Genomic DNA, 24,635 nt, shown 5'->3' on the forward strand with positions numbered 1-24,635 from the left:
ATGGATGTAGATGTAGATGTAGACCCTAGCTTTCAACTCACTGCCTCCTCTTATTTGGGCTGCTGAGGAAGAATGGGGTGCCATACCTGCACAGACATTGACACACCTATTTGAAAGTACCCTGCAGAGCTCAGACCACCATAAATGCGAAGGGTTGACACAACCACACTTGTACTCCCTAATAGGTGTGCGAATGCGTTTGATCACGTGCGTGCAACAAAAATACGAAACATAGTTCCGATAGCTGCTAACTGTAGCTGGTCTACAAATAACTTATACATTATCTCTGTAATAATGCCCAAGTCTGTGTGATACGCACTGGATAGAGTGTCGCAAACACTGGAATTAGTTTAGCTTGGTATTGTATAATTAATACGAGACATCGTCATGACATCGAACGAGTTAGTTTACATGTCACCATAATTCACACTAAGAATGAACCCAGCTATACACAAAAAACAGACAGTTCAGTTAATACATTCCAACAATAAAAATATATAACCACATGTGCCATGACTTGAGAGTGGGACTAACGGAAATTCTGAATAATCTAATTTATCAGAAAATATAATCACTTCGTCTGAACTCTAACACAAAATCCCACGTCTATACTCCAAGGAAGAAACATTTCTTGAGTCCACTACATATTACACCACTACGGACTACAAATGTTAAGTTAGGCTAACAATAGCTGTAAAAGAGAGAGAGAAGTAATTACTCCCGTAAACCTAAAAAAAGCGATGGAAAGAAACCCCAATCTTTATTACATTAGTCTGATACGCACACTGTAGTGTATTACAGATGGCATGAATACAAAAAATAATGGGAAGAACCGGTAAAACATATTACCTTAGTGAGAGATATCTCATATAACCAGGAACTTTCCGAGGTAATAGCTTAATCTTTTTTGTTTTTCTTTTAGTACTAAATTCATATGTGACCGTATTTTTCACGTACAGTTTCGTCTCAATGCTACTTCTATATATGCAGGAATTTTGTGTCCATTGACTTATAAAGTCCAACTTGCCTTTTTTGCAAAGAATCTAAAAGGGCCGGTTCTCCGATGAGCTGCTTGTTCTACGAATTGGTGAACTGATCAAATTCAGACTCGCATCATAATTTTCATCGGCCCAGATACCGTACGTCCAACACATTGATGTCTTGATTAATGGTCTTTCGTTGTTCCACACTCGCATCTCTCCAATCTTTAGGAGGGAATTCAAAGTGACTGTTCATGGAGTGAATCTTGAGTCACATCAAGCAACATAAAACTTGAATATTTCCAAGATGTTTGTTAAAACAGGTATACGAGTCCTTCTAGCTGTCTATGAACTTGCTAACAAATTCCTTGAAAGATAACTAAGAATCCGTCTGACTCAGTCACTTTTTATTCAAAGTTAAAATCGGACATAATATTTTTAATGACAGCGGTGTTCCAACTTAGTTTCCGATAAGTGACGATATTTCTCACAGAGATACGTGAAAGACTTTAAATTTATGACTAGGAATTTCACCTATCCTTTCATTAGGCCCAGCTTAACTTGTAGATATTTCATCGGATGCACGAGGTTCTAGTGCAAAAGGAGAATAACCAAGAAGCTTGTCACTATAGTTACATTTATCAACTAGAGAAACTTATACTGCTGAAGTTTAAATTTCGAACGATTGTTGATTGACATAGTATGTGAAATATATAGCATTGAAATTTTAAAAAAAAATCAAATATTTTGTCTTAATTTAAAAATAAATGGTAGGCAATACGTCTGTTTCGTTAGGATACTAAGCTTCAGAACACTAAAAGTTCAATATGTCGTTGGTAATAGGACAACACACGTGTAACGTAGCTTCGAGAGTGCACAGAGGGAGTGTTTTGAGGATGTTCTCGACGCATATGCAAATGATATAATGTATAACGCCTAAAGCTACGTGAGGTCGTATGCAGGAGTTGCTGTTGCATATGGGAAAGCTATAATGTCAGTTGTTGTTGTTCTGGTCTTCAGTCCTGAGACTGGTTTGATGCAGCTCTCCATGCTACTCTATCCTGTGCAAGCTTCTTCATCTCCCAGTAACTACTGCAACCTACATCCTTCTGAATCTGCTTAGTGTATTCATCTCTTGGTCTCCCTCTACGATTTTTACACTCCACGCTGCCCTTCAATACTAAATTCGTGATCCCTTGATGCCTCAGAACATGTCCTACCAACCGATCCCATCTTCTAGTCAGGTTGTGCCACAAACCTCTCCCCAATCCTATTCAATACCTCCTCATTAGTTATGTGATCTACTCTTCTAATCTTCAGCATTCTTCTGTAGCACCACATTTCGAACTTCAGAAAACTAGCAAAACACAGCGCATGACTTGCCGAGGGTCTACGGCCAGCACAGAGAATGACAGCTGACCCTTCACGAAAACGATCTAAGATTTACCGACTACACAAATCTACTTGTAGGGAAAGCCCCCTATTCTGCTCCTAATGGATAATTTGATGATGATCGGAAAACTGCGTGAGTAGTGAAAAGAGCGTGTGTTTGCATGGCTCGTAGCAACATACTCAGAGCACACAATGTAATTTTCTGGATTTACACCATTTGCGGTTAAAACCTTCATCACATAACTGACCCAGAAGAATGCGAGAGACAGAATTAGAGCTGTTAGTTCACCGAGAGCAGTGGCGCAGTGGTTAGGACACTGGACTCGCATTCGGAAGGACGACGGTTCAATCCCGCGTCCGGCCATCCTGATTTAGGCTTTCCGTGATTTTCCTAATTCGCTCCAAGCACATGCTGGGATGGTTCTTTGAAAGGGCAGGGCCGACTTCCTTCCCCGTCCTTCCCTAATCCGATGAGAGCGATGATCTCGCTGTCTGGTCTCCTCCCCCAAACTACCCTACCCTACTGTTGTTAGTTATAGCCGCTAAAATGGACGTAATGCTACAGTTCAGAAATTCTAGTGACGCAAGCCAAAGCGATGTCCTGTATCGCTACCATATGCACAATGAAGCAATCGTACAACAGTGTTTACAGAGAGACCCAGAGAAGATTGTGTTTCTTCGGGTGCCGTGACATCTTCTTTAGCGACGTGTCAAAGTTGTATCTTAAAATGTGACAAGTGTTTGTTGAATTAGTAACATATTTCTGCTGTTCGTGAAGGAGGGTGGCGGCAAATGAACTACATCTTTCAAATGGATCAAACGGAGGAGCTTAGCTCTGTATACACAACCGACTCTTCAAAACTTCCACCTCTTCTCATCTCAAGAGACACTGATGAGATATTTGGAACTTCGCTCAAGATTTTTGCCCCTTGTCAGGTGAAGATTATCTTTACGCCATTATCGTCATCCCATTGTGAGCAAAGGCTAGTTGTGAAAACTTCTTCCGCAACCAGAATCAGAATTGCATATCCTAGTCGGGCGTCACCGAGCTTTTATACCTTGGCGACCTTAGTAATATAGACGAGCAGTTGTTCACTTGTTTTCGAAATAGTAAGTATAGACATTTTATATCAGTGTGATAAATACACTCCTGGAAATTGAAATAAGAACACCGTGAATTCATTGTCCCAGGAAGGGGAAACTTTATTGACACATTCCTGGGGTCAGATACATCACATGATCACACTGACAGAACCACAGGCACATAGACACAGGCAACAGAGCATGCACAATGTCGGCACTAGTACAGTGTATATCCACCTTTCGCAGCAATGCAGGCTGCTATTCTCCCATGGAGACGATCGTAGAGATGCTGCATGTAGTCCTGTGGAACGGCTTGCCATGCCATTTCCACCTGGCGCCTCAGTTGGACCAGCGTTCGTGCTGGACGTGCAGACCGCGTGAGACGACGCTTCATCCAGTCCGAAACATGCTCAATTGAGGACAGATCCGGAGATCTTGCTGGCCAGGGTAGTTGACTTACACCTTCTAGAGCACGTTGGGTGGCACGGGATACATGCGGACGTGCATTGTCCTGTTGGAACAGCAAGTTCCCTTGCCGGTCTAGGAATGGTAGAACGATGGGTTCGATGACGGTTTGGATGTACCGTGCACTATTCAGTGTCCCCTCGACGATCACCAGTGGTGTACGGCCAGTGTAAGAGATCGCTCCCCACACCATGATGCCGGGTGTTGGCCCTGTGTGCCTCGGTCGTATGCAGTCCTGATTGTGGCGCTCACCTGCACGGCGCCAAACACGCATACGACCATCATTGGCACCAAGGCAGAAGCGACTCTCATCGCTGAAGACGACACGTCTCCATTCGTCCCTCCATTCACGCCTGTCGCGACACCACTGGAGGCGGGCTGCACGATGTCGGGGCGTGAGCGGAAGACGGCCTAACGGTGAGCGGGACCGTAGCCCAGCTTCATGGAGACGGTTGCGAATGGTCCTCGCCGATACCCCAGGAGCAACAGTGTCCCTAATTTGCTGGGAAGTGGCGGTGCGGTCCCCTACGGCACTGCGTAGGATCCTACGCTCTTGGCGTGCATCCGTGCGTCGCTGCGGTCCGGTCCCAGGTCGACGGGCACGTGCACCTTCCGCCGACCACTGGCGACAACATCGATGTACTGTGGAGACCTCACGCACCACGTGTTGAGCAATTCGGCGGTACGTCCACCCGGCCTCCCGCATGCCCACTATACGCCCTCGCTCAAAGTCCGTCAACTGCACATACGGTTCACGTCCACGCTGTCGCGGCATGCTACCAGTGTTAAAGACTGCGATGGAGCTCCGTATGCCACGGCAAACTGGCTGACACTGACGGCGGCGGTGCACAAATGCCGCGCAGCTAGCGCCATTCGACGGCCAACACCGCGGTTCCTGGTCTGGTGTGTCTGCCGTGCCGTGCATGTGATTATTGCTTGTACAGCCCTCTCGCAGTGTCCGGAGCAAGTATGGTGGGTCTGACACACCGATGTCAATGTGTTCTTTTTTCCATTTCCAGGAGTGTATATACACCAGTCAGTCTCAGCAGCTCGATGACATCAGTGATATCTCATACTTCCAAAGACAAAATCGCATAAAAATTCCTTTATTTACAAACAAGTAGTTTCGACAGACTTTGCTGTCATCATCAGGCCTTCAAAATTTTTAAGATGTGTCTATTTTCAATTGACCTCAAGTTAAGTTTTCATGTAGGGTTAGATAGAATGTTGCAAACTATATATTTATTTATGACAAACTTTATATAATGTGCCACGTTTTATCTACTTGACAACTTGGCTTGAGGTATGACAAAAATTTTTGAAGACCTGAAGATGACAGCAAAGTCTGTCGTAAATAAAGAAATATTTATGCGATCTCGGCTTAAGAATGTTTTTAGCAGGTAAAACAGATCGTTCCTTCTGACTTCTCAACATGAGAAAATTCAGATCGACGTCGTAATTGTGTTGGTTCGTTTTCAACCGTTGAGGACTCAGCACAGCTTCAAACTGGAAAGAAGCACCTAGTCAAGTACGAACAGAAATGAAAGGACAGAGTGTCTTACCAGCTGGGTGAGCACGGAGTCAGGCACGTTGCGGGGGTTGTCGCAGAGGGCGGCTGCGGCGGAGTGCGAGAAGATGACGGGACTCCGGCTGACGTTGAGCACCGCCTGCACCGTGGCGGGCGCCGCGTGCGACAGGTCCACCACGACTCCCAGGCGGTTCAGCTCACGTACCACCACCTGGACAACATGCAGCACGCCCACACCTGTCACAGACGAGCTAGGTACCGCCATGAGAAAGCACACAGCGCTGGTTTTCAAAACGATAAGCCCAAGAAAACAGGTCCACCACCTCCTTAAGGCAGTTCAGCTCATGTGCCACCACCTTACCACAGGCAGTACGCTGACACTTGTCACTGCTAAGACAAGTAATGCACCGAAAACGTACACAGCGCTGATTTCAAAACAAGAAGCCCAAGGAAACAGATCCACTACCACATAAAACTGGTTCGGTTCGCACTCCATCATCTGGCAGACAGGCAGCACGCCACAATCTGTCACTGCCAAGCTACCACACCATGAGACCATCGCGCCGTGAGATGATACGCAGCACTGGTTGTAAAAACGTGAAGCTCAAGAAAACAAGACCACCACTACAACCAGACAGTTCAGCTTGTGAACCACCTTCTGGCCAACAAAGCATCTCGCCAACACCCATCACTGATAACACAAGCCAACGATGGAAAAACTCCTTTGCTGAAAATACCTTATTCTTATGTTTTTTGGGTTAAAAAAATGGCTCTGAGCACTATGGGACTCAACTTCTGAGGTCATCGGTCCCCTAGAACTTAGAACTACTTAAACCTAACTAACCTAAGGACATCACACACATCCATGCCCGAGGCAGGATTCGAACCTGCAACCGTAGCGGTCGCGCAGTTCCAGACTGTAGCGCCTAGAACCGCTCCGCCACTTCGGCCGGCCGTTTTTTGGGGTGGGAAATCCAAATATGATACTTAAAAAACTGTATCACCCACCATTTATTCACATGTTACAGTTAAATTTATTAAATTAAGCGTTTTTTAAAGTATTTAATAGCTCTTATATAGTTAAAATAATTTGGAAAGGAGGTGTAATGAATGTAGATGACGTTGGTAGAACTGCTGAAAAACATTTGCTGGCAAAAAGGTCGATTGTATTTTTGTGTTACAGATGGTGTTTTGTTTGTGGCCAACCTAGCCTCACTTTCCCGTTTCCTGTACATGTGCTCAGTACAATGTCTAATCATGGTTGTAAAAACTGTGCAGACAGTTTTTGTTATATTTGTGGTGAATTTTTGATTACAAAACACCAAAAAATTACAGACTTTCTGAATAAGGTTTATCTATCACACTTTGGATCTAAAGTTGGTTATCAAAATAAATCTTCTGCGCCACGTAAGGTATTTTATGTGTGTGTTGAAGATCTGAGAAAATGGTCCAATAAGGAGAAAAAAAGCCATTATACACTCCTGGAAATGGAAAAAAGAACACATTGACACCGGTGTGTCAGACCCACCATACTTGCTCCGGACACTGCGAGAGGGCTGTACAAGCAATGATCACACGCACGGCACAGCGGACACACCAGGAACCGCGGTGTTGGCCGTCGAATGGCGCTAGCTGCGCAGCATTTGTGCACCGCCGCCGTCAGTGTCAGCCAGTTTGCCGTGGCATACGGAGCTCCATCGCAGTCTTTAACACTGGTAGCATGCCGCGACAGCGTGGACGTGAACCGTATGTGCAGTTGACGGACTTTGAACGAGGGCGTATAGTGGGCATGCGGGAGGCCGGGTGGACGTACCGCCGAATTGCTCAACACGTGGTGCGTGAGGTCTCCACAGTACATCGATGTTGTCGCCAGTGGTCGGCGGAAGGTGCACGTGCCCGTCGACCTGGGACCGGACCGCAGCGACGCACGGATGCACGCCAAGACCGTAGGATCCTACGCAATGCCGTAGGGGACCGCACCGCCACTTCCCAGCAAATTAGGGACACTGTTGCTCCTGGGGTATCGGCGAGGACCATTCGCAACCGTCTCCATGAAGCTGGGCTACGGTCCCGCACACCGTTAGGCCGTCTTCCGCTCACGCCCCAACATCGTGCAGCCCGCCTCGAGTGGTGTCGCGACAGGCGTGAATGGAGGGACGAATGGAGACGTGTCGTCTTCAGCGATGAGAGTCGCTTCTGCCTTGGTGCCAATGATGGTCGTATGCGTGTTTGGCGCCGTGCAGGTGAGCGCCACAATCAGGACTGCATACGACCGAGGCACACAGGGCCAACACCCGGCATCATGGTGTGGGGAGCGATCTCCTACACTGGCCGTACACCACTGGTGATCGTCGAGGGGACACTGAATAGTGCACGGTACATCCAAACCGTCATCGAACCCATCGTTCTACCATTCCTAGACCGGCAAGGGAACTTGCTGTTCCAACAGGACAATGCACGTCCGCATGTATCCCGTGCCACCCAACGTGCTCTAGAAGGTGTAAGTCAACTACCCTGGCCAGCAAGATCTCCGGATCTGTCCCCCATTGAGCATGTTTGGGACTGGATGAAGCGTCGTCTCACGCGGTCTGCACGTCCAGCACGAACGCTGGTCCAACTGAGGCGCCAGGTGGAAATGGCATGGCAAGCCGTTCCACAGGACTACATGCAGCATCTCTACGATCGTCTCCATGGGAGAATAGCAGCCTGCATTGCTGCTAAAGGTGGATATACACTGTACTAGTGCCGACATTGTGCATGCTCTGTTGCCTGTGTCTATGTGCCTGTGGTTCTGTCAGTGTGATCATGTGATGTATCTGACCCCAGGAATGTGTCAATAAAGTTTCCCCTTCCTGGGACAATGAATTCACGGTGTTCTTATTTCAATTTCCAGGAGTGTATTTGCTGTTACTATGATATGGAGTGAGCCAAGAAATCATTCCAATGATTGCTACTTTTGCAGTGTTGATATTACTGGTCATAATTCGAAAAACAAGAAGATAATAAGCTACCCTAACCATCCGTCCGCCATCCGACCAGTAGGGCATGGTGTAGATTGGCCGGTTTCTGAACCAGAAGTATTTTCTGATGAACAGTCTGATTTATATGAACCAGATGATGATGAAGTCCTTTGTAATACAGAAAGTCTAGAGCCCAAATTGTTTACTCAGACCGAGCTTAACGATTTGGTTAGGGATCTGGGCTTTGCGAAATGGAAAGCTAAACTGCTTGGCTTTAGATTAAAATAAAAGAACTTATTGGCAGTTGGAACCATCATATAGATGTATATAAAGAGAGAGAAGTAATTTTCCAAGCTTTTTCAACAAGAAGACGATTTAGTGTACTGCTCAGACATTCCCGGTCTGAAGAATGATTTTGGTATTGAATACATCTACATCTAGATCTACACCTAAATCTACATGATTACTCTGCAATTCACATTTAAGTGCTTGGCAGAGGGTTCATCGAACCACAATCATACTATCTCTCTACCATTCCACTCCCGAACAGCGCGTGGGAAAAACGAGCACCTAAACCTTTCTGTTCGAGCTCTGATTTCTCCTATTTTATTTTGATGATCATTACTACCTATGTAGGTTGTGCTCAACCAAATATTTTCGCATTCGGAAGAGAAAGTTGGTGACTGAAATTTCGTAAATAGATTTAGCCGCGACGAAAAACGTCTTTGCTGTAATGACTTCCATCCCAACTCGCGTATCATATCTGCCACACTCTCTCCCCTATTACGTGATAATAAAAAACGAACAGCCCTTTTTTTACATCCTTTCGGTGTCCTCCGTCAATCCCCCCTGGTAAGGATCCCACACTTCACAGCAATATTCTAACACAGGACGAACGAGTGTAGTGTAAGCTGTCTCTTTAGTGGACTTGTTGCATCTTCTAAGTGTCCTGCCAATGAAACATAACATACAAAAAGGAAGACTGGAGGCTGTTTATTGATTCATCCAAAACTAGATTAAAGGCTGTTTTATTACACAATGGTAACATGTATGCATCTATACCTGTAGCACATTATATACATATTAAACAAAGCTTTGAAAACCTAGAACTAGTGCTAAATAAATTAGGCTATTCTGCTCATGGTTGAATGTGGTGTGGCGATCTAATGGTAACATGCATGCTCCTTGCTCAACAAGGTGGCTTTACCAAATTTCATATTTCTTGTGTGAATGGGACAGTAGGGTTAGGGATCAAGACTGGTACAGAAAGAACTGACTTGTGAGGGAGTCATTAAAATCTGGTGAGAACAACATTCTACGCGAAAACCTTGTAGATCCAGAAAACGTACTCCTACTACCTCTACATATAAAATTAGGCCTAATGAAACAGTTTGCAAAGGCTTTGCCTAAAATAGACTATGTTTTAAGTATCGCTGCCAAAAGTTTCCACACCTTTCAGAAGCTAAACTAAAAGAAGGCTTCTTTGTCGGACCTGACACTAAAAAATTGATATTTGATGTTAACTTTGAATCCACAATTACCTTAAATGAGAAAGGAGCATGGGTATCATTCAAGCAAGTCGTTACAAAGTTCTTAGGACATGAAAAAGACCCAGAATATGCTTCTGTTATAGCTACGATGCTAAAGAAGTATAAAACTTTAGGATGTTTAATAAGCCTGAAAGTTCACTTTTTCAACATCACCTTGAATACTTCCCAGACAATGTGGAAGATGTTAGTGAGGAGCAAGGAGAGCGTTTTCATCATGACATTAAAGTGATGGGTAAACGCTACCAACGCCAGTGGAACACCAGCATCATGGGTGACTACTGTTGGTCACTGCACCAAGAAGTTCAGCGAGCGACTCATCGTAGAAAAAGCTACACAAGAAGCTTCAAAGAAAAAAGAGAAAGAAAATACAAACCAATTCCAGTTGACATTTATCATTGTTTTAAGTAGCTTACTTTAAGTACAAACCATGCTTAGATTGTAGCAAAGCGTTTCATTAATTTCCCCGTTTACCGTATAGCATAGGATTTTTATAGTATATAATAAAAAGCATATTGGCCGAAAACTATGGGTGACACAAAAACACTAAATAGATTTGGATTCAGCTCAAAAAAAAAAACCAATAAAGCTCAGCTACCAAAGTAAAAATTGTCGTTGGCCTGTGTAATTTATGTAGCGTCGTGAGAAAAGACACAGTGCCTTCTGTCAGCTGAATACTGTGTATGAGTGGCAACTCCAGAATCGACTCCACACAAACCAGCTTCAGCATTAATACTTGCCAAACAGAGCACTGTGACCACTGGCCACTGGAACCAAGAATGAACATAACACGAAACTCACCGCTGTTTGCCAATGCTGAAACGCGAATAGGTCGGTAATGGTCGCCGAGTCTGTGACTTTCGGTAAGCATCATATGTCATCCTGCGACCTCCACTAACACTATATGTAGATATGTTTTGAGTCTTGGCGGTTTCCAGTGCATGCGTGATTCCACCAGCGCTACTTGTTCACGCGTTCCATTGACTCTGGCCCTCATCGTATCATCTTTGGTGAGTTATGTGTTTCCTCTGTGGCTGTTTTTTTTGTTATGGTTTTAGGGTGCAAATCTGCTACGGTCATTAGCGCCAAAAATGACCTCTGTGGCTGTGTGGTAATGAGTGGTGTGTCGGACACAGGGCTGCACAAGTGTGCCACAGTACTCGGCGTCCTGAATACTGCAGCGAGTTAATACCGTTGACCGTTGGGCTAATGGCGCACGCGTTTCCCTGCAGCACCGACCGGTGGTACCGGCGAGTTTAGTAGACAAGAAGCGTCTGTTGTCGCGTGCAACCAGGTGAGACGTGCATCTGTCAATGTTGGCGTGCTATATACGTCGAGATGTATTGGACAATTTGTTAGTAGCCACGAGCAGCAGAGCAGTACGATCCGATGCCTACCTGGAGTCCTGAAGCTATTGGCCTCCTTGACATTTTGTTTGAAATCATCGATGATGATTGTTTATTAAGTACTGTACTTGAAGAGTGTTAGTAGTGCTCGGTGTGAGCTGGCCAGGAAGTCAGTTTTTTTATGCCTTTCGGTGACCCCTTTGTGGCTGTGTGTCTCAGTCTGGAGGTTTCTGTTTGCGCCAAGCTAGTATTTAGCAATGTCAACTCGTTACTTGCAATCGTTGTTTGTTATTATTGAGTATTTCATACTACAGAATGCAATTTCTGGTTGTTGTAAACCTCATGGCCCTTCCTGGATCGAGTTACTGGATATCGCCTGTAGCCAAAGTTGTGTGCATTCAGCCTAAAGGTACGCACATGTGGGTCACGTGTGTGCGCTTTCTTGTATTTGCACATTCTCTTTCATGTGTTGAGAAGACCTTCGGGTTAAAGATGTACAGTTTAACCGGTCATCTGCGACTGGTGCGTATCCCAGTTACATATTCCAGGGCCTCAATGAAAGAATATCATGAAACTTCCTGGCGGATTAAAACTGTGTGCCCGACCGAGACTCGAACTCGGGACCTTTGCCTTTCGCGGGCAAGTGCTCTACCATCTGAGCTACCGAAGCACGACTCACGTCCGGTACTCACAGCTTTACTTCTGCCAGTACCTCGTCTCCTACCTTCCGAAAGGCAAAGGTCCCGAGTTCGAGTCTCGGTCGGGCACACAGTTTTAATCCGCCAGGAAGTTTCATATCAGCGCACACTCCGCTGCAGAGTGAAAATCTCATTCTGGAAACATCCCCCAGGCTGTGGCTAAGCCATGTCTCCGCAATATCCTTTCTTTCAGGAGTGCTAGTTCTGCATGTTTCGCAGGAGAGCTTCTGTAAAGTTTGGAAGTAGGAGACGAGGTACTGGCAGAAGTAAAGCTGTGAGTACCGGACGTGAGTCGTGCTTCGGTAGCTCAGATGGTAGAGCACTTGCCCGCGAAAGGCAAAGGTCCCGAGTTCGAGTCTCGGTCGGGCACACAGTTTTAATCCGCCAGGAAGTTTCATATCAGCGCACACTCCGCTGCAGAGTGAAAATCTCATTCTGGAAACATCCCCCAGGCTGTGGCTAAGCCATGTCTCCGCATATCCTTTCTTTCAGGAGTGCTAGTTCTGCATGTTTCGCAGGAGAGCTTCTGTAAAGTTTGGAAGGTAGGAGACGAGGTACTGGCAGAAGTAAAGCTGTGAGTACCGGACGTGAGTCGTGCTTCGGTAGCTCAGATGGTAGAGCACTTGCCCGCGAAAGGCAAAGGTCCCGAGTTCGAGTCTCGGTCGGGCACAAAGTTTTAATCCGCCAGGAAGTTTCATATCAGCGCACACTCCGCTGCAGAGTGAAAATCTCATTCTGGAAAGAATATCATGATTTTTAAAATCTTGTTGGAATTGTTACGTAATTATTCTTTCAGCTGATCTTGTACATTGCTTCTTGTTATTGCTTGGAAGGTTAACTTGCAGTGTTACGAGCGAGCCGATTCCATTAAATAGTTGAATTTTCAATTGCCCGTTTAAATAATACAATGTATGTTAATTTTTAAGGAACTCGCTTTGCTTGTTGTTCTTTGGTATATACTGACAGCCTTGTATCGGCAGCGGATGACGCGTTGCTGTTCTGCCAGTCTGGGACAGCTCGTATTGTCGGATTAGGAAGTAATTAGTAATTCTGTTATTTCTTGTGTTTCGGCGTCCCTCCCGTCATCGCACGAAGCCTAATAACTGGCAGGTCACACCCAATACTGAGGATCTCCCATTCCAGCCTCAAGATGGGTAGTTTGTTGTTATTCTTTTGCTATCGTGCCACGGCGGACGTGTTGCCGGATTAGGAAGTAATTGACTCAGTAATTCTGTTATTGTAAGGCCCTTTGCGCGTGTGATGTAAATCAATGGGCAAACTGAGCACTGAGTTCCTTTAAAAAAATTAAGGGTTAATTGTCATAATCATTTTAATTGTGTTTTAGCGGCTGGGTAGCTTAAAGTTATTTATGTGGGACTGGCTTGATGCCTATCAGTGAAGTGCTACTGTGGCCTCGGTTTCGAATGCAGCGTGGCCGTATCTTGTCTGTATGAGAGCAGAATAACCAGCGGAGATGTATGCTTCTTGAGGTTTATTATTTAATGTTTGTCGAACTTATATTCAAGTCCTGTTGTGGGGTTAGCCCACAGTTGTGGTATAGTTGCGGGGACACACTTCCGCCGCAGATTTATTTAATTAATGAAATGTTTGCAGTCGGTCCAACATTTGTGTTGCACAGTTGACATTTTTGGGTACTATTGGTAATTTTATGTGTAATGCAAATGTCCTTAAACGTTGTTAATTTAATTTAAATATCTTAACTATTTGTATGTATTTCGCAAGAAGCTTGGTAACTGTCAGGTGACTCATGACTGAATTGTTACTGAATAAAAATATGTGTTTGGGAATGATAAACGACGCATCAGGTTGGGCCAACCTTCCACGTGCTTTCCTTGAATTAATCACCTTCATCGAGCATTATCGGCTGCGCCGCTGCAATCGCCACCAATGGCGCATTTCTGTATAGTGACACACTGAACCTATCAACGCCACCACGGCAACTGCAAGTGCCTTATAAAGACGACCAGCCTGGATATCAGATCATCGAGGTCTGAGTGAACCATCTCACACTTTCATATGAGTGCACCAACCTGTTCGGGTACTGACGGGGTGGGACTGAGATATTGCGATGTGTGCTGTGATGCCTATGTGATGAGAACTCCTGATGTTGGTGCACTACTAAAGAATTGGTCATGTTAAGGTCTTATATGCATTTTCCTTTATAGATCCACTAAGCCATTACCGGCACCTTAGAATAAAGCTCAGTCTTCCACTAGCCCTACGTGCTCGTATTTCAGTCCTTACGAGTTGCTCCACTTTATACGTCTTACTGCCACCCCTAAATATTTAAATGATGTGACGTTCATAACATATTCGCTACGAATATCGGATATTGCCATGTACTTCTTCACTGCAATAGCTGTTTACCCTCCATTAAATAAACCTGCCGTTTATCGTACCACGACAAAATTTGCGCAAGGCTCTCTTCGTTTCGTTACGATCGTCCAGAGACGATATTCCCCTGTAGATGACAGTTTTGTTAGTGAACAAATGCCGTTAGCTACATTAGCGATGGACGATCCCATGCCTTTGGTAATGAAGCTATGATCTGGTTTGAAACAGAAGATTGTGCTTAACATGTAGAAATTCCAGGTCCAGAAATAGAGACCCACGTCAGCGAGATCAAGGCAGTGGCCATGGCAATCAAAGAGATGGACATGACGCAAATGTGAAAGTAGGAGACCACCAGATAGAGTTTGTTGATACTTTTCCTACCTCAGAGGTACGTTGTCGGGGATAACTTAACTAAACAGCTGAATTTTGTCAACCAGTAGCAACACTTATGGGACGATATGATTCAACAAAAATCAAAATCAGTGACGTCCAACAGCTCTTTTATGCCTATTGTCACTAATGGTATCGAAGTAAGAGCCCTCTAAAAGAGAGAGTCAAGGACAAGCATCAGAAATCCATTTTAAATGGAACCTACACATCCAGGCTACCGTGTCACGGCATGTAATGAGGTCAGAGCCCACAGTAACAGCTCGAATAAATGTGGAAAGAGAGGTGGACGGGGAACATCCTGTAGGAAGAACCAGAAGCCGTTGGTTGGATACAAGGGGCATTCAGTAAGTACCCCTTTTCTTAAAGCAACTTGGTTTTATTCAGAATTCCAATATATCACAGTATTCTCCACTCATTTAGCTACAAAACCCTATTTTTCAACATAATTTCCATTGAGTACAACGGCATTACGCTACCTTACTGGGAGCGTTTGTATGTCAGCATGGTACCAGTCTACTGGTCGAAGTAGGAGCCACCGTCTTGCTGCATGAACAACCTCCCCATCATTCAGGTACTGCTTCCCGCGGAGTACATCCTTCACCGCGACAAACAAATGGAAATCGGACGATGAGACATCTGCGCTGCGATGTGGATGAGGAAGAACAGTCCCAATGAATTTTTTTGAGCTCATTTCGGTGTGCAGACGTGTATGAGGCCTTTCGTTTTCACGGAAAAGCAGAAGTTCGTTTGCATTTTTGTGGCGGCGAACACTGTCGCTCCTCAGTTTCCAGCACGATACACTTCCGAGTTGAACCTTGCACCTTGAGGGAGGCCATCAAACAGAATAACACCTTCAGAGTCCCACAAAGCTGTCGCCATGACATTACCGGCTGAGGGTGCGGCTTTGAACTTTTTCTTCGGGGCAGAAGTGGTGTGGAGCAACTCCACGGACTACCGTTATGTTTCCGGTCCGAAGTGATGAACCCAAGTGTTTCGTCTGTGGTGATGTTTCAAGAAAACTTGTCTTGGCAACGAGCAAGATTGTCAGTCGTTGTTCTGTATGGTATTGTTTTAGGCGGAGACGAATGCAACCGCCACACACTCTTTTGAGTACCCTGGTGGACGGATGTGTCAGCACTACCAAAACACTAGTCCGGTTGTTCAGCGAGGTTCCAACACTTCAGGCGTCTCAGATATGCGCGGCAGACCGGTACCCGGGAGACGAGATAGCTACGTGAAACCTTGCTGGGATGATGATGACTCGCCGTTTGTTTGTTCACTGCCACATCTCCATAGTCTTTCAGCAAAAGCCCATGAATATCTACAATGCTCTTGTTTTCCACGCACCTCCTTTACAGACGCCAATTTGAAGGTTACGCATAACGCCGCCACCTATCGAAACTTCATAAGACTGTAGGGGTTGGAGTAGAATATTCCACGATGTCTCACAATAAATTCCGCATTTTTTCAACCGAAATTCGCTGAGAAAAGAAGTGTTGCATTACTTATTGAACTCTCCTCGGTCAACGAAGGACGGCCTCGCTGGCAGAAGAAGGACAGAGGCTGATTTTTCTGTCTGATAAGATGTACCTGGACAATAGGAAATGCAAGAAGCTCATTAACAGTAGCGAAGAAACTGGAACTAAACAGTGCTGATTTTATTTTCTTTCATTAGTTCGAGGTGGGATACTTCCCCTGTCAAAAGTTTATACTTTTCGCGTTGAAAGTAGCGGCAGACAAAACACGACTGCTACATTCCCGTATAGGGTTTAATTCTGCAGACGCGGAACAATTTTGCGGGAAGACCGGACGTCGGCAGCCGGCAGCCGTGTCGCACAGAGCTGTTCCACAGCCCCGGCTCGCTTAGCCTCGCGTTTCCGCTGTTGGCGCGCCGACCACTTGCTGCCGCCTAATTTGTAGGTCTGCGGTTGCGGTCGGCCGCCGCCTTATTAAATAACAAGTGCTCCAGATTAAGCCGTTCCGGTCACGCGGTCGGTCCTTTTAATTAATTCACAACTGCTGGTCGCGCCTCGCCGACTGCGGAACCCGCTCCGCCAGCGTGCGGCCCCAGACGCACTGCGACGAAATTACACGGCCAGGAGCAGGGCCAGACTCCCCTGCGCACTTCGTATCTTTATTTCCGCCCAAACCTTTTTTTTTCTGACTTTCCGTCTCACCACAGGTTTATGAGCAGAAATGGCGCCTCGGGCAGGAATATCGTTTACTGCAGTGCGAAAGCAGAAGGTGGAGAAAGAGACGGAGCGAGAGAGAGGGAGAGAGACAGAGAGAGAGAGAGAGAGAGAGAGAGAGAGTTAGTTGCGGGAGAAGGAAGGAAGACAAAGACGGTGTAATAAAGGAACGCGACCTTAATCTGAGCTGAGGGCCGCCAAGCTTCAACATAGTTCGCATGCTCTGGCAATATCGCGCGCGCTTAGCGACAATACGCGAACAGAGACTGGTGGATGAAAATGTAGCGACAAACTTTAGGCGGAAATAGTCGAACGCCGGAGATCAACGTGCATCAGCACACAATGCGATATAGCGTAAAGGGAGACTCTCTAGCGACATATATGCCTGCTTAAGTTTCAATATTAAAACCTGGCGTCATAACTTCTCTTACAATTATAAAACATTGTAACTCTTTCCCTTTGTACCTTTCGTTTGTTAAACATATATGTATTTGTTTCATAACCTTACAGATTTTTACTACCTGCAGATTTACTAATGTACAGCATTACACAATACACTTTCATGCCAGTGTTTCATAACCTTTTTGTTTTATACAACCTAGATCTTAGGCTAGAAACTCACTTTCAAATCCACTATTTCAAATAATATTCATGCGCTTTCGTGTAATATGAAACGAAGAATGTATAAATAGCAAAGAAATTAAGCAATAATACGCGTTACATCGCAGTACTGCAATATAGGAGAAGTATATAACGTGGTGACGTAAAACTTGAGTGAGTAAATACGTAGCTCATTGTACGTTTTAATACAAATTTTCTCATTCCAGTTCCATGAGATTAGCGTCTTTGTTTACCACACAACAGAGAGAAGAGATAGGATTTATACAACTGAAGAACACAGAGTGGATGGTGGAAGATGGTTGACTGGGAATTTGCTTTGCTTTTTTTTAAATTGAAACGTTACAAAGCAAAATCCGTTTGGTCACTCAGTAGAAATTCTGGATGGTTCTTGTGGTGTTCTCATTCAGTGGTTATTTTCACTATTTTAGGCGCTGAAGTAGTGAGAGCGTAATAGTCCATTATTGTTCACGATATAACCAAATAATCGGTGGATAACGTTGGTTGCTGTGGGTGGTTGTTCGTGATTTATGCCGCTGTACATCCGAAATTCGTAAAGCCAGAATGTTATGGGGAAGTGCAAGAAGATCTGCTTCAGGATGAAGTTTAGCAGGTGGGCCTCGCACTTGACAACTTAAATATATGTGACATACTGCACGTGCATATAGTAATAGGTTAAACCAGTCATTCCACGTGAGTAATATCAGATGCGCTAGTACATTGCACATTACACGTAACCCTACAGCCACCTTTCCCAGTCAAAGGTACTTTTAACATAACATCGGTGGAATGTGAGTCGAATTTATGTCTATATCTATGAGTAATTTATTGTGGTAGCTCGTAGATATTGTATATTTGGAGGCTGTCGGTTAACCCCCACATATAAATATATGCAGCACGTAAATACATAAAAGAAACCAATAATTGTGACTGGCAGCTGATGATTGAAATTGGAATTCAGTATTTAGGTTTTGTGCCGTTTTAAAATCAGCGGCAGTATTGACTTTTAGTGACACAGGTACCTATTTCATTTGATTGTGAACGTTAATAGGTATTTGATACAAGTGCAGGGTTTCTATACCGGCTAGAGACTCTGAGAGACGGCTTCTAATGTCGCAGAAAGCCCGCCCGGGTAGCCGAGCGGTCTAAAGCACGGCTTTCCGGAGTGGGAAGGAGCGCCTGGTTCCCCGGCACGAATCCTCCCGGTGGACTTGTGTCAAGGTCCGGTGAGCCAGCCAGTCTGTGGATGGATTTTAGGTGGTTTTCCACGTGCCTCGGCGTATGCGAGATGGTTCCCTTTATTCCGCCTCAGCTACACTATGTCGGCGATTGATGCACAAACAAATTCTCCATGTGCGCGTACACCACCATTACTCTACCACGAAAACATGGTGGTTACACTCGTCTGGTGTGCGACGTTCCCTGGAGGGCGTCAACTGGGGGCCGAACCGCACAAAAACAATGGGTTCGGTTTGGGGCGGCGGAGGGGTGAAGTGGACTGCGGTGGTCGTCGCGGGGTTGTGGACCACTGCGGCTTCGGCGGGGACGGAGTGTCTCCGTCGTTTCTAGGTCCCCGTTTCACATACAATACAATACATACAATGTAACACAAGTAGTTTCCTGGGCGAAGTGATTCCATTATTGCCAATATAATTGCTGCTATTCAACAACAGTTTTGATACATTGATTTTATCGTTAATTTTGCCTTTTCAGTTGCAGAATTGTTTATGTGGCTTGACTACATTCGTTCAAAGTTGATCATCTTCAATTCTGTGCAGTGGGGCAAGCAACCGTCGTGTACATATGGAACTCCACAATAGGTGCTTGTGGAGGGCTGATTTGCAGCTTGTTGTTAATAGCTGATAGCAGACTTTCGCCTAGTGCACAGGGTGTTCCAAACCATTATGTTTTAGATTATAGAGACACTAAGGTAAAGCCTGTGACTCAACAGAGAGCACTTCCTCACTGCAACATTAGGTGGCGGGAGGGTGGAGGGGGGGGGGGGGGGGTTGGGGGGCGAGCTTTCCGTCCCGGCTGCCTTTCAGTCCCGGAAGAGATCCCTGGTACTTATCTGATAGCAGGCTGAGTCGATAGGGTCGCTCCTGGAGAGAGTAGAACGAGGAAAAATCCGTGCCCCTATTCAAGACTGAGGCCGAAACCTCCAGGACTGGAGTCTAGTGCTCTACGCACCACACAACGAAGGCCACATGGAGGCGATAGTGGATTCTAAACTAAGTACTCTGAGATAGTAAACCAGTAGTTGAAAGTGTATATTTAGTTTCTTTTGTAATACATACACACAACGAACACTTCTCAATAGCAGGCTTTAGTGGCCGAGCGGTTCAAGCCGCTACAGTGTGGAACCGCGCGACCGCTACGGCCGCAGATTCGAATCCTGCCTCTGGCATGGATGTGTGTGATGTCCTTAGGTTGGTTAGGTTTAATTAGTTCGAAGTTCTAGGTGACTGATGATCTCAGACGTTAAGTCCCATAGTGCTTAGAGCCATTTGAACCATTTTTGAACTTCGCAATAACGGATTCAGTCCACAGGAACAGGTCAAACTGCTGAATACTATTCTCAGTGCATGTATTGCACTGGCCCACAAAATTTCCTACGTTGTGTCAAATATTCATCTTGCGCGTTGCATAGTAAGACAGGCAGCTACGGCCATTCCAGATCCCTCCATTGACTAACAAATTTTCATACTAGTAAATCAACTGAACTACAAAAGGCAATTTTATGTCGTCATCGTAGCTCCTCAGTAGACACGCAGCCTCAGAGCAGACCGCAGTTAAGCAGCAGCATCTTATCGGTTGTACACAGTTTGTTGGCATACCTTAGTTTCAAAAAATTGGTTCAAATGGCTCTAAGCACTATGCGACCTAACATCTCAGGTCATGAGTCCCCTAGACTTAGAACTACTTGAACCTAACTAACCTAAGTGCATGACACACATCCATGCCCGCGGAAGGATTCGAACCTGCGACCGTAGCAGCAGCGCGGCTCCAGACTGAAGCGCCTAGAACCGCTCGGCCGCAACGGCCGGCACATAGCTTATTTTAATGCTGTTCTAACTTAATTCTGCGTAGTAGTGAACAGCGATCAATCTGCGGAGCAGAGGTTTGTGTTTGTTTATTCTCCTGTTTCTATTTGTCGTACATTCCATCAGTAGCGATTTTGAGTGGGATGACCACAAAAAAAAAAAAAAAAAAAAGTTATCGCAAGTTAGGCAGGTGCCAGACGGAGATACACTGTAACAATCCTCAGAAAATGTAGTCCACCGAAAAAGGAGGTAGCTTTCAAACCGCTTGGGCAACCAATACTTGAATCCAGAATGAGATTTTCACTCTGCAACGGAGTGTGCTCTGATATGAATCTTCCTGGTAGATTAAAACTGTGTGCCGGACCGAGACTCGAACTCGGGACCTTTGCCTTTCGCGGGCAAGTGGTCTACCATCTGAGCTACCCAAGCACAACTCACGCCCCGTCCTCACAGCTTTACTTCTGCCAGTATCTCGTCTCCTACTTTCCAAACTTCACAGAGGCTCTCCTGCCAACCTTGCAGTAAGAGACGAGATACTGGCAGAAGTAAAGCTGTGAGGTCGGGGCGTGAGTCGTGCCTGGGTAGCTCAGATGGTAGAGCACTTGCCCGCAAAAGGCAAAGGTCCCGAGTTCGAGTCTCGGTCCGGCACACAGTTTTAATTTGCCAGGAAGTTTCAATACTTGAATATTTAATCATCAGTCGGCGATCAGTGCCACATAGCATTGATATACAAAACAGGGAACAGGAGCACGTTTCGCAACAGTTTCTTTTAGAAAGCACAAAAGTGCCACAGAGATACTCAGCCAATCCCGGTGGCAGACGCTGCAAGAGATGATTCTGCATCATAATGTTTTATGATGTTAAAGTTCCGAGAAAGAGTAACCCAATATATTGCTTCCTCCTACGTGTACATCGCGAAAAGACCATGAAGATAAAGTCAGAGCTATTCGAGCCCACGCAGGGGCTTGCCAGTAAACGGTCTTCCTGCAAACCAGTGACGACTGGAACAACAAAATGGCAGAAGTGACAGTAGTACACAAAGCAACCTCTGCCATACACTGTAGAGTGGCTTGCAAATTACGGATGTAGGTGCGGATCAGAGAACTCCACAGAAAAGGTTAAATATAAGGAAACATAAACACATATTCATCAATCAAGACCTCGTACAGCCGTTCGTAATGATTTATGACAATTTGTTCATATTCTCAAAATATACAGTTTTCAATACACTCATGTATGTATAATTTTCGTAGAAGTGGATGGTCAAATGTTTCCGCGTTCCACGAAATTAATAACGATAAATGTCAAACTATCGGTAGTGGTAACGTGATTTCAATATTCATGTAGTAGTGCTCTGCTGAATATGGATCCAAGAATTTTTTTTCAGATTTTCGGTATCACTGTTGGTAGTGATATGACGTAGTCGCTGTTTACTGCAACATTTCGAGATGAATGCGTCTTTTCTGGCAGAGGCTTGTCTTGCGTTTCATTCGAAAATGCTCAAGCACTGCTGTTTTCGCGCCTTTACGTGAAGTGAAGGAGGACTCATTCGGTATTCGCACGGAACAGTCGTAGTCAGCCTAATTTAGGGAGAATTTTCACAAGTTGAACGTAGGTTAAGAAGCGATTAGTTGGCTTATTGGTGAAAGTGGGTGGGTAGTTAAAAATTTAAAAAAAAATGGTTCAAATGGCTCTGAGCACTATGGGACTTAATTTCTGAGGTCATCAGTCCCCTAGAACTTAGAACTACTTAAACCTAACTAACCTAAGGACATCACACACATCCATGCCCGAGGCAGGATTCGAACCTGCGACCGTAGCGGTCGCGCGGTTCCAGACTGAAGCGCCTAGAACCGCTCGGTCACTCCGGCCGGCTACAAATTAAATAAATGGACTAATCAACATCGTTAGTCACAGCAGGTAGCATCCGATGGGGGGCTGTATTAGTACCTGAACAATTATTAAGGTGACAGTGAAGTTTTATCACATGATAATTTAATACAGAAAAGAAATACAGCGATGACGAACTTTAGAGTGGAAATGGAACTGATTTAACTGCTACTGTGAACATTGTTGGGTCTTTCTATCGTTAGGAAGTGTACTACTTCCGAACTCAATAAGCAAAGTAAGCCGTATGAACTATTTTCCTTTAAAAGCAACCTCTCCACTTAAATTGAAGAAGTGAAGACTTTAATATTCGTAACGAAAACAGACACGTTTTCGTTTACACAACAGGGTCAAGTTTCGTAGGAAGAGTGTTCTCTTTCGTGAAGGTATTTACTGTCTATGCAACTAATTGAAGGCAGTTTGTTTCGTTGCCATACGCGTTTCGCTTCTTTTGTTTGGGAAGCGTCATCAGTGGCCTCCAGTACATGTTTCCTTTTATACGTACAATAAACGTATTATGTGGTAGATATAATATGCTGCTGTATTACATTTTGTCGTGTCTTTCTCTTGTATTTAAAAATCAACTTTTGTAGCACAAAGTTCGTAATGTGAACTTACCGTTCGGAGTTCCTTACGATTTCCAGCGCTGTTAACTCATGTGTGTGGTCCTGGAGATGTATTCGTTAGTTTACATATTCCATAGTTTCCATATATCTCCAGGACCACACACTTGGACCGCTGGAACACCGACAAAATGTTATATAGCAGCATATTATATCTACCACATCATACGTTTATTGTCTGTATAAAAGGAAGCAGGTATTACAAAAATGTTCATATGTGTGTGAATTCCTATGGGACCAAACTGCTGAGGTCATCGGTCGCTAGACTTACACACTACTTAAACAAACTTAAAGTAGCTTATGCTAAGAATAACACACACCCATGCTCGAGAGAGGACTCGAACCTCCGGCGGGAGGCGTCGCGCACTCCGTTCATGGCGCCTCAAACCACGCGGTTACTCCGCGCGGCCACTTATTACAGGTCACTGATGATGCCTCCCAAAAAAAAAAAAAAAAAAAAAAAAAAAGCGAACGCGTACGCCAGCTGAACAAACTGCCTGCAATTAATTGCATAGACGGTACGTACCTCCACGAATTTAAAGCAACTAAGGGAAGGCGAAAAATAGAATAAAGTGTTCTCTTTATTAGCTATACATCACCAACATCAGATTGCCACAAAGAAAAACTCTTTGAAATAAAAATCAGCAGAGCTGCAGAGGAATAAGGGCTATAGGTTTACTTTCGTATTACTTTTTACGTAATTTCTGCGGTTTATGTCTGGTTTATGCACAGATATTCGTATTGCTTATCATAATTAGAGCTATGGACATTGCATCAATATCAGCCCGTTAGTATAACTAATACTCTGCCTGAGAAAAGAGTGAAGCAGCCAGAAGTCGGAGAGAAATCAAAACAAAAGTTTACTGTCGAGAGGTTTGTGCTGCTATTTCAGCGGTTGCAGAATCGAGCAAAATTTCATTACAACTTGGAAATATTAACCCACATAGCAGCATGACGTTACACCACCTCTGGCCTGGATGCATGCAATGATTCAGTTGGGGATATGTCTTAAAGCACTTGGGGAGAATATCTCCGGAGACATACCTGTTGGCCGGCCGAAGTGGCCGTGCGGTTAAAGGCGCTGCAGTCTGGAACCGCAAGACCGCTACGGTCACAGGTTCGAATCCTGCCTCGGGCATGGATGTTTGTGATGTCCTTAGGTTAGTTAGGTTTAACTAGTTCTAAGTTCTAGGGGACTAATGACCTCAGCAGTTGAGTCCCATAGTGCTCAGAGCCATTTGAACCATACCTGTTGTAACTGATCTTTGCCTTCGTGGCACTGTAACATGCACTGGGATCGAGTTGATGTCCGACTTAGGTCCATACATGGCGACAGATCTTGAGATATGGCTGACCAAGGGAGTATCCCAACCATACAGACTGTCATAGAGACAGATGCCATGTGTGGACGAATATTGTCTTTTGCAAAATGGAACCACGGTACTGTCACGTGAGAAGTAACACAAGAAGACGCGGTATACCCGTGCCATACCGTTATGCCACGAGTACTCAGAATGTCTGTGTACCTCA

General features: G+C 45.0%; 1 protein-coding gene across 1 annotated transcript in view; it reads right to left on the reverse strand.

Annotated features, from left to right (window-relative positions):
* LOC126417056 (dipeptidase 1-like) overlaps positions 1 to 24,635 on the reverse strand; it is a 644,900-nt gene that overhangs the window by 207,583 nt on the left and 412,682 nt on the right. The window contains exon 10 of the mRNA XM_050084949.1: positions 5,483 to 5,659. Within this exon, the coding sequence (XP_049940906.1) occupies positions 5,483 to 5,659 (177 nt within the window). The remainder of the gene's footprint in view (positions 1 to 5,482; positions 5,660 to 24,635) is intronic.

This window comes from Schistocerca serialis, chromosome 8 (assembly GCF_023864345.2).
Source record: "Schistocerca serialis cubense isolate TAMUIC-IGC-003099 chromosome 8, iqSchSeri2.2, whole genome shotgun sequence".
In the NCBI taxonomy this organism is placed as follows: Eukaryota; Metazoa; Arthropoda; class Insecta; order Orthoptera; family Acrididae; genus Schistocerca; species Schistocerca serialis.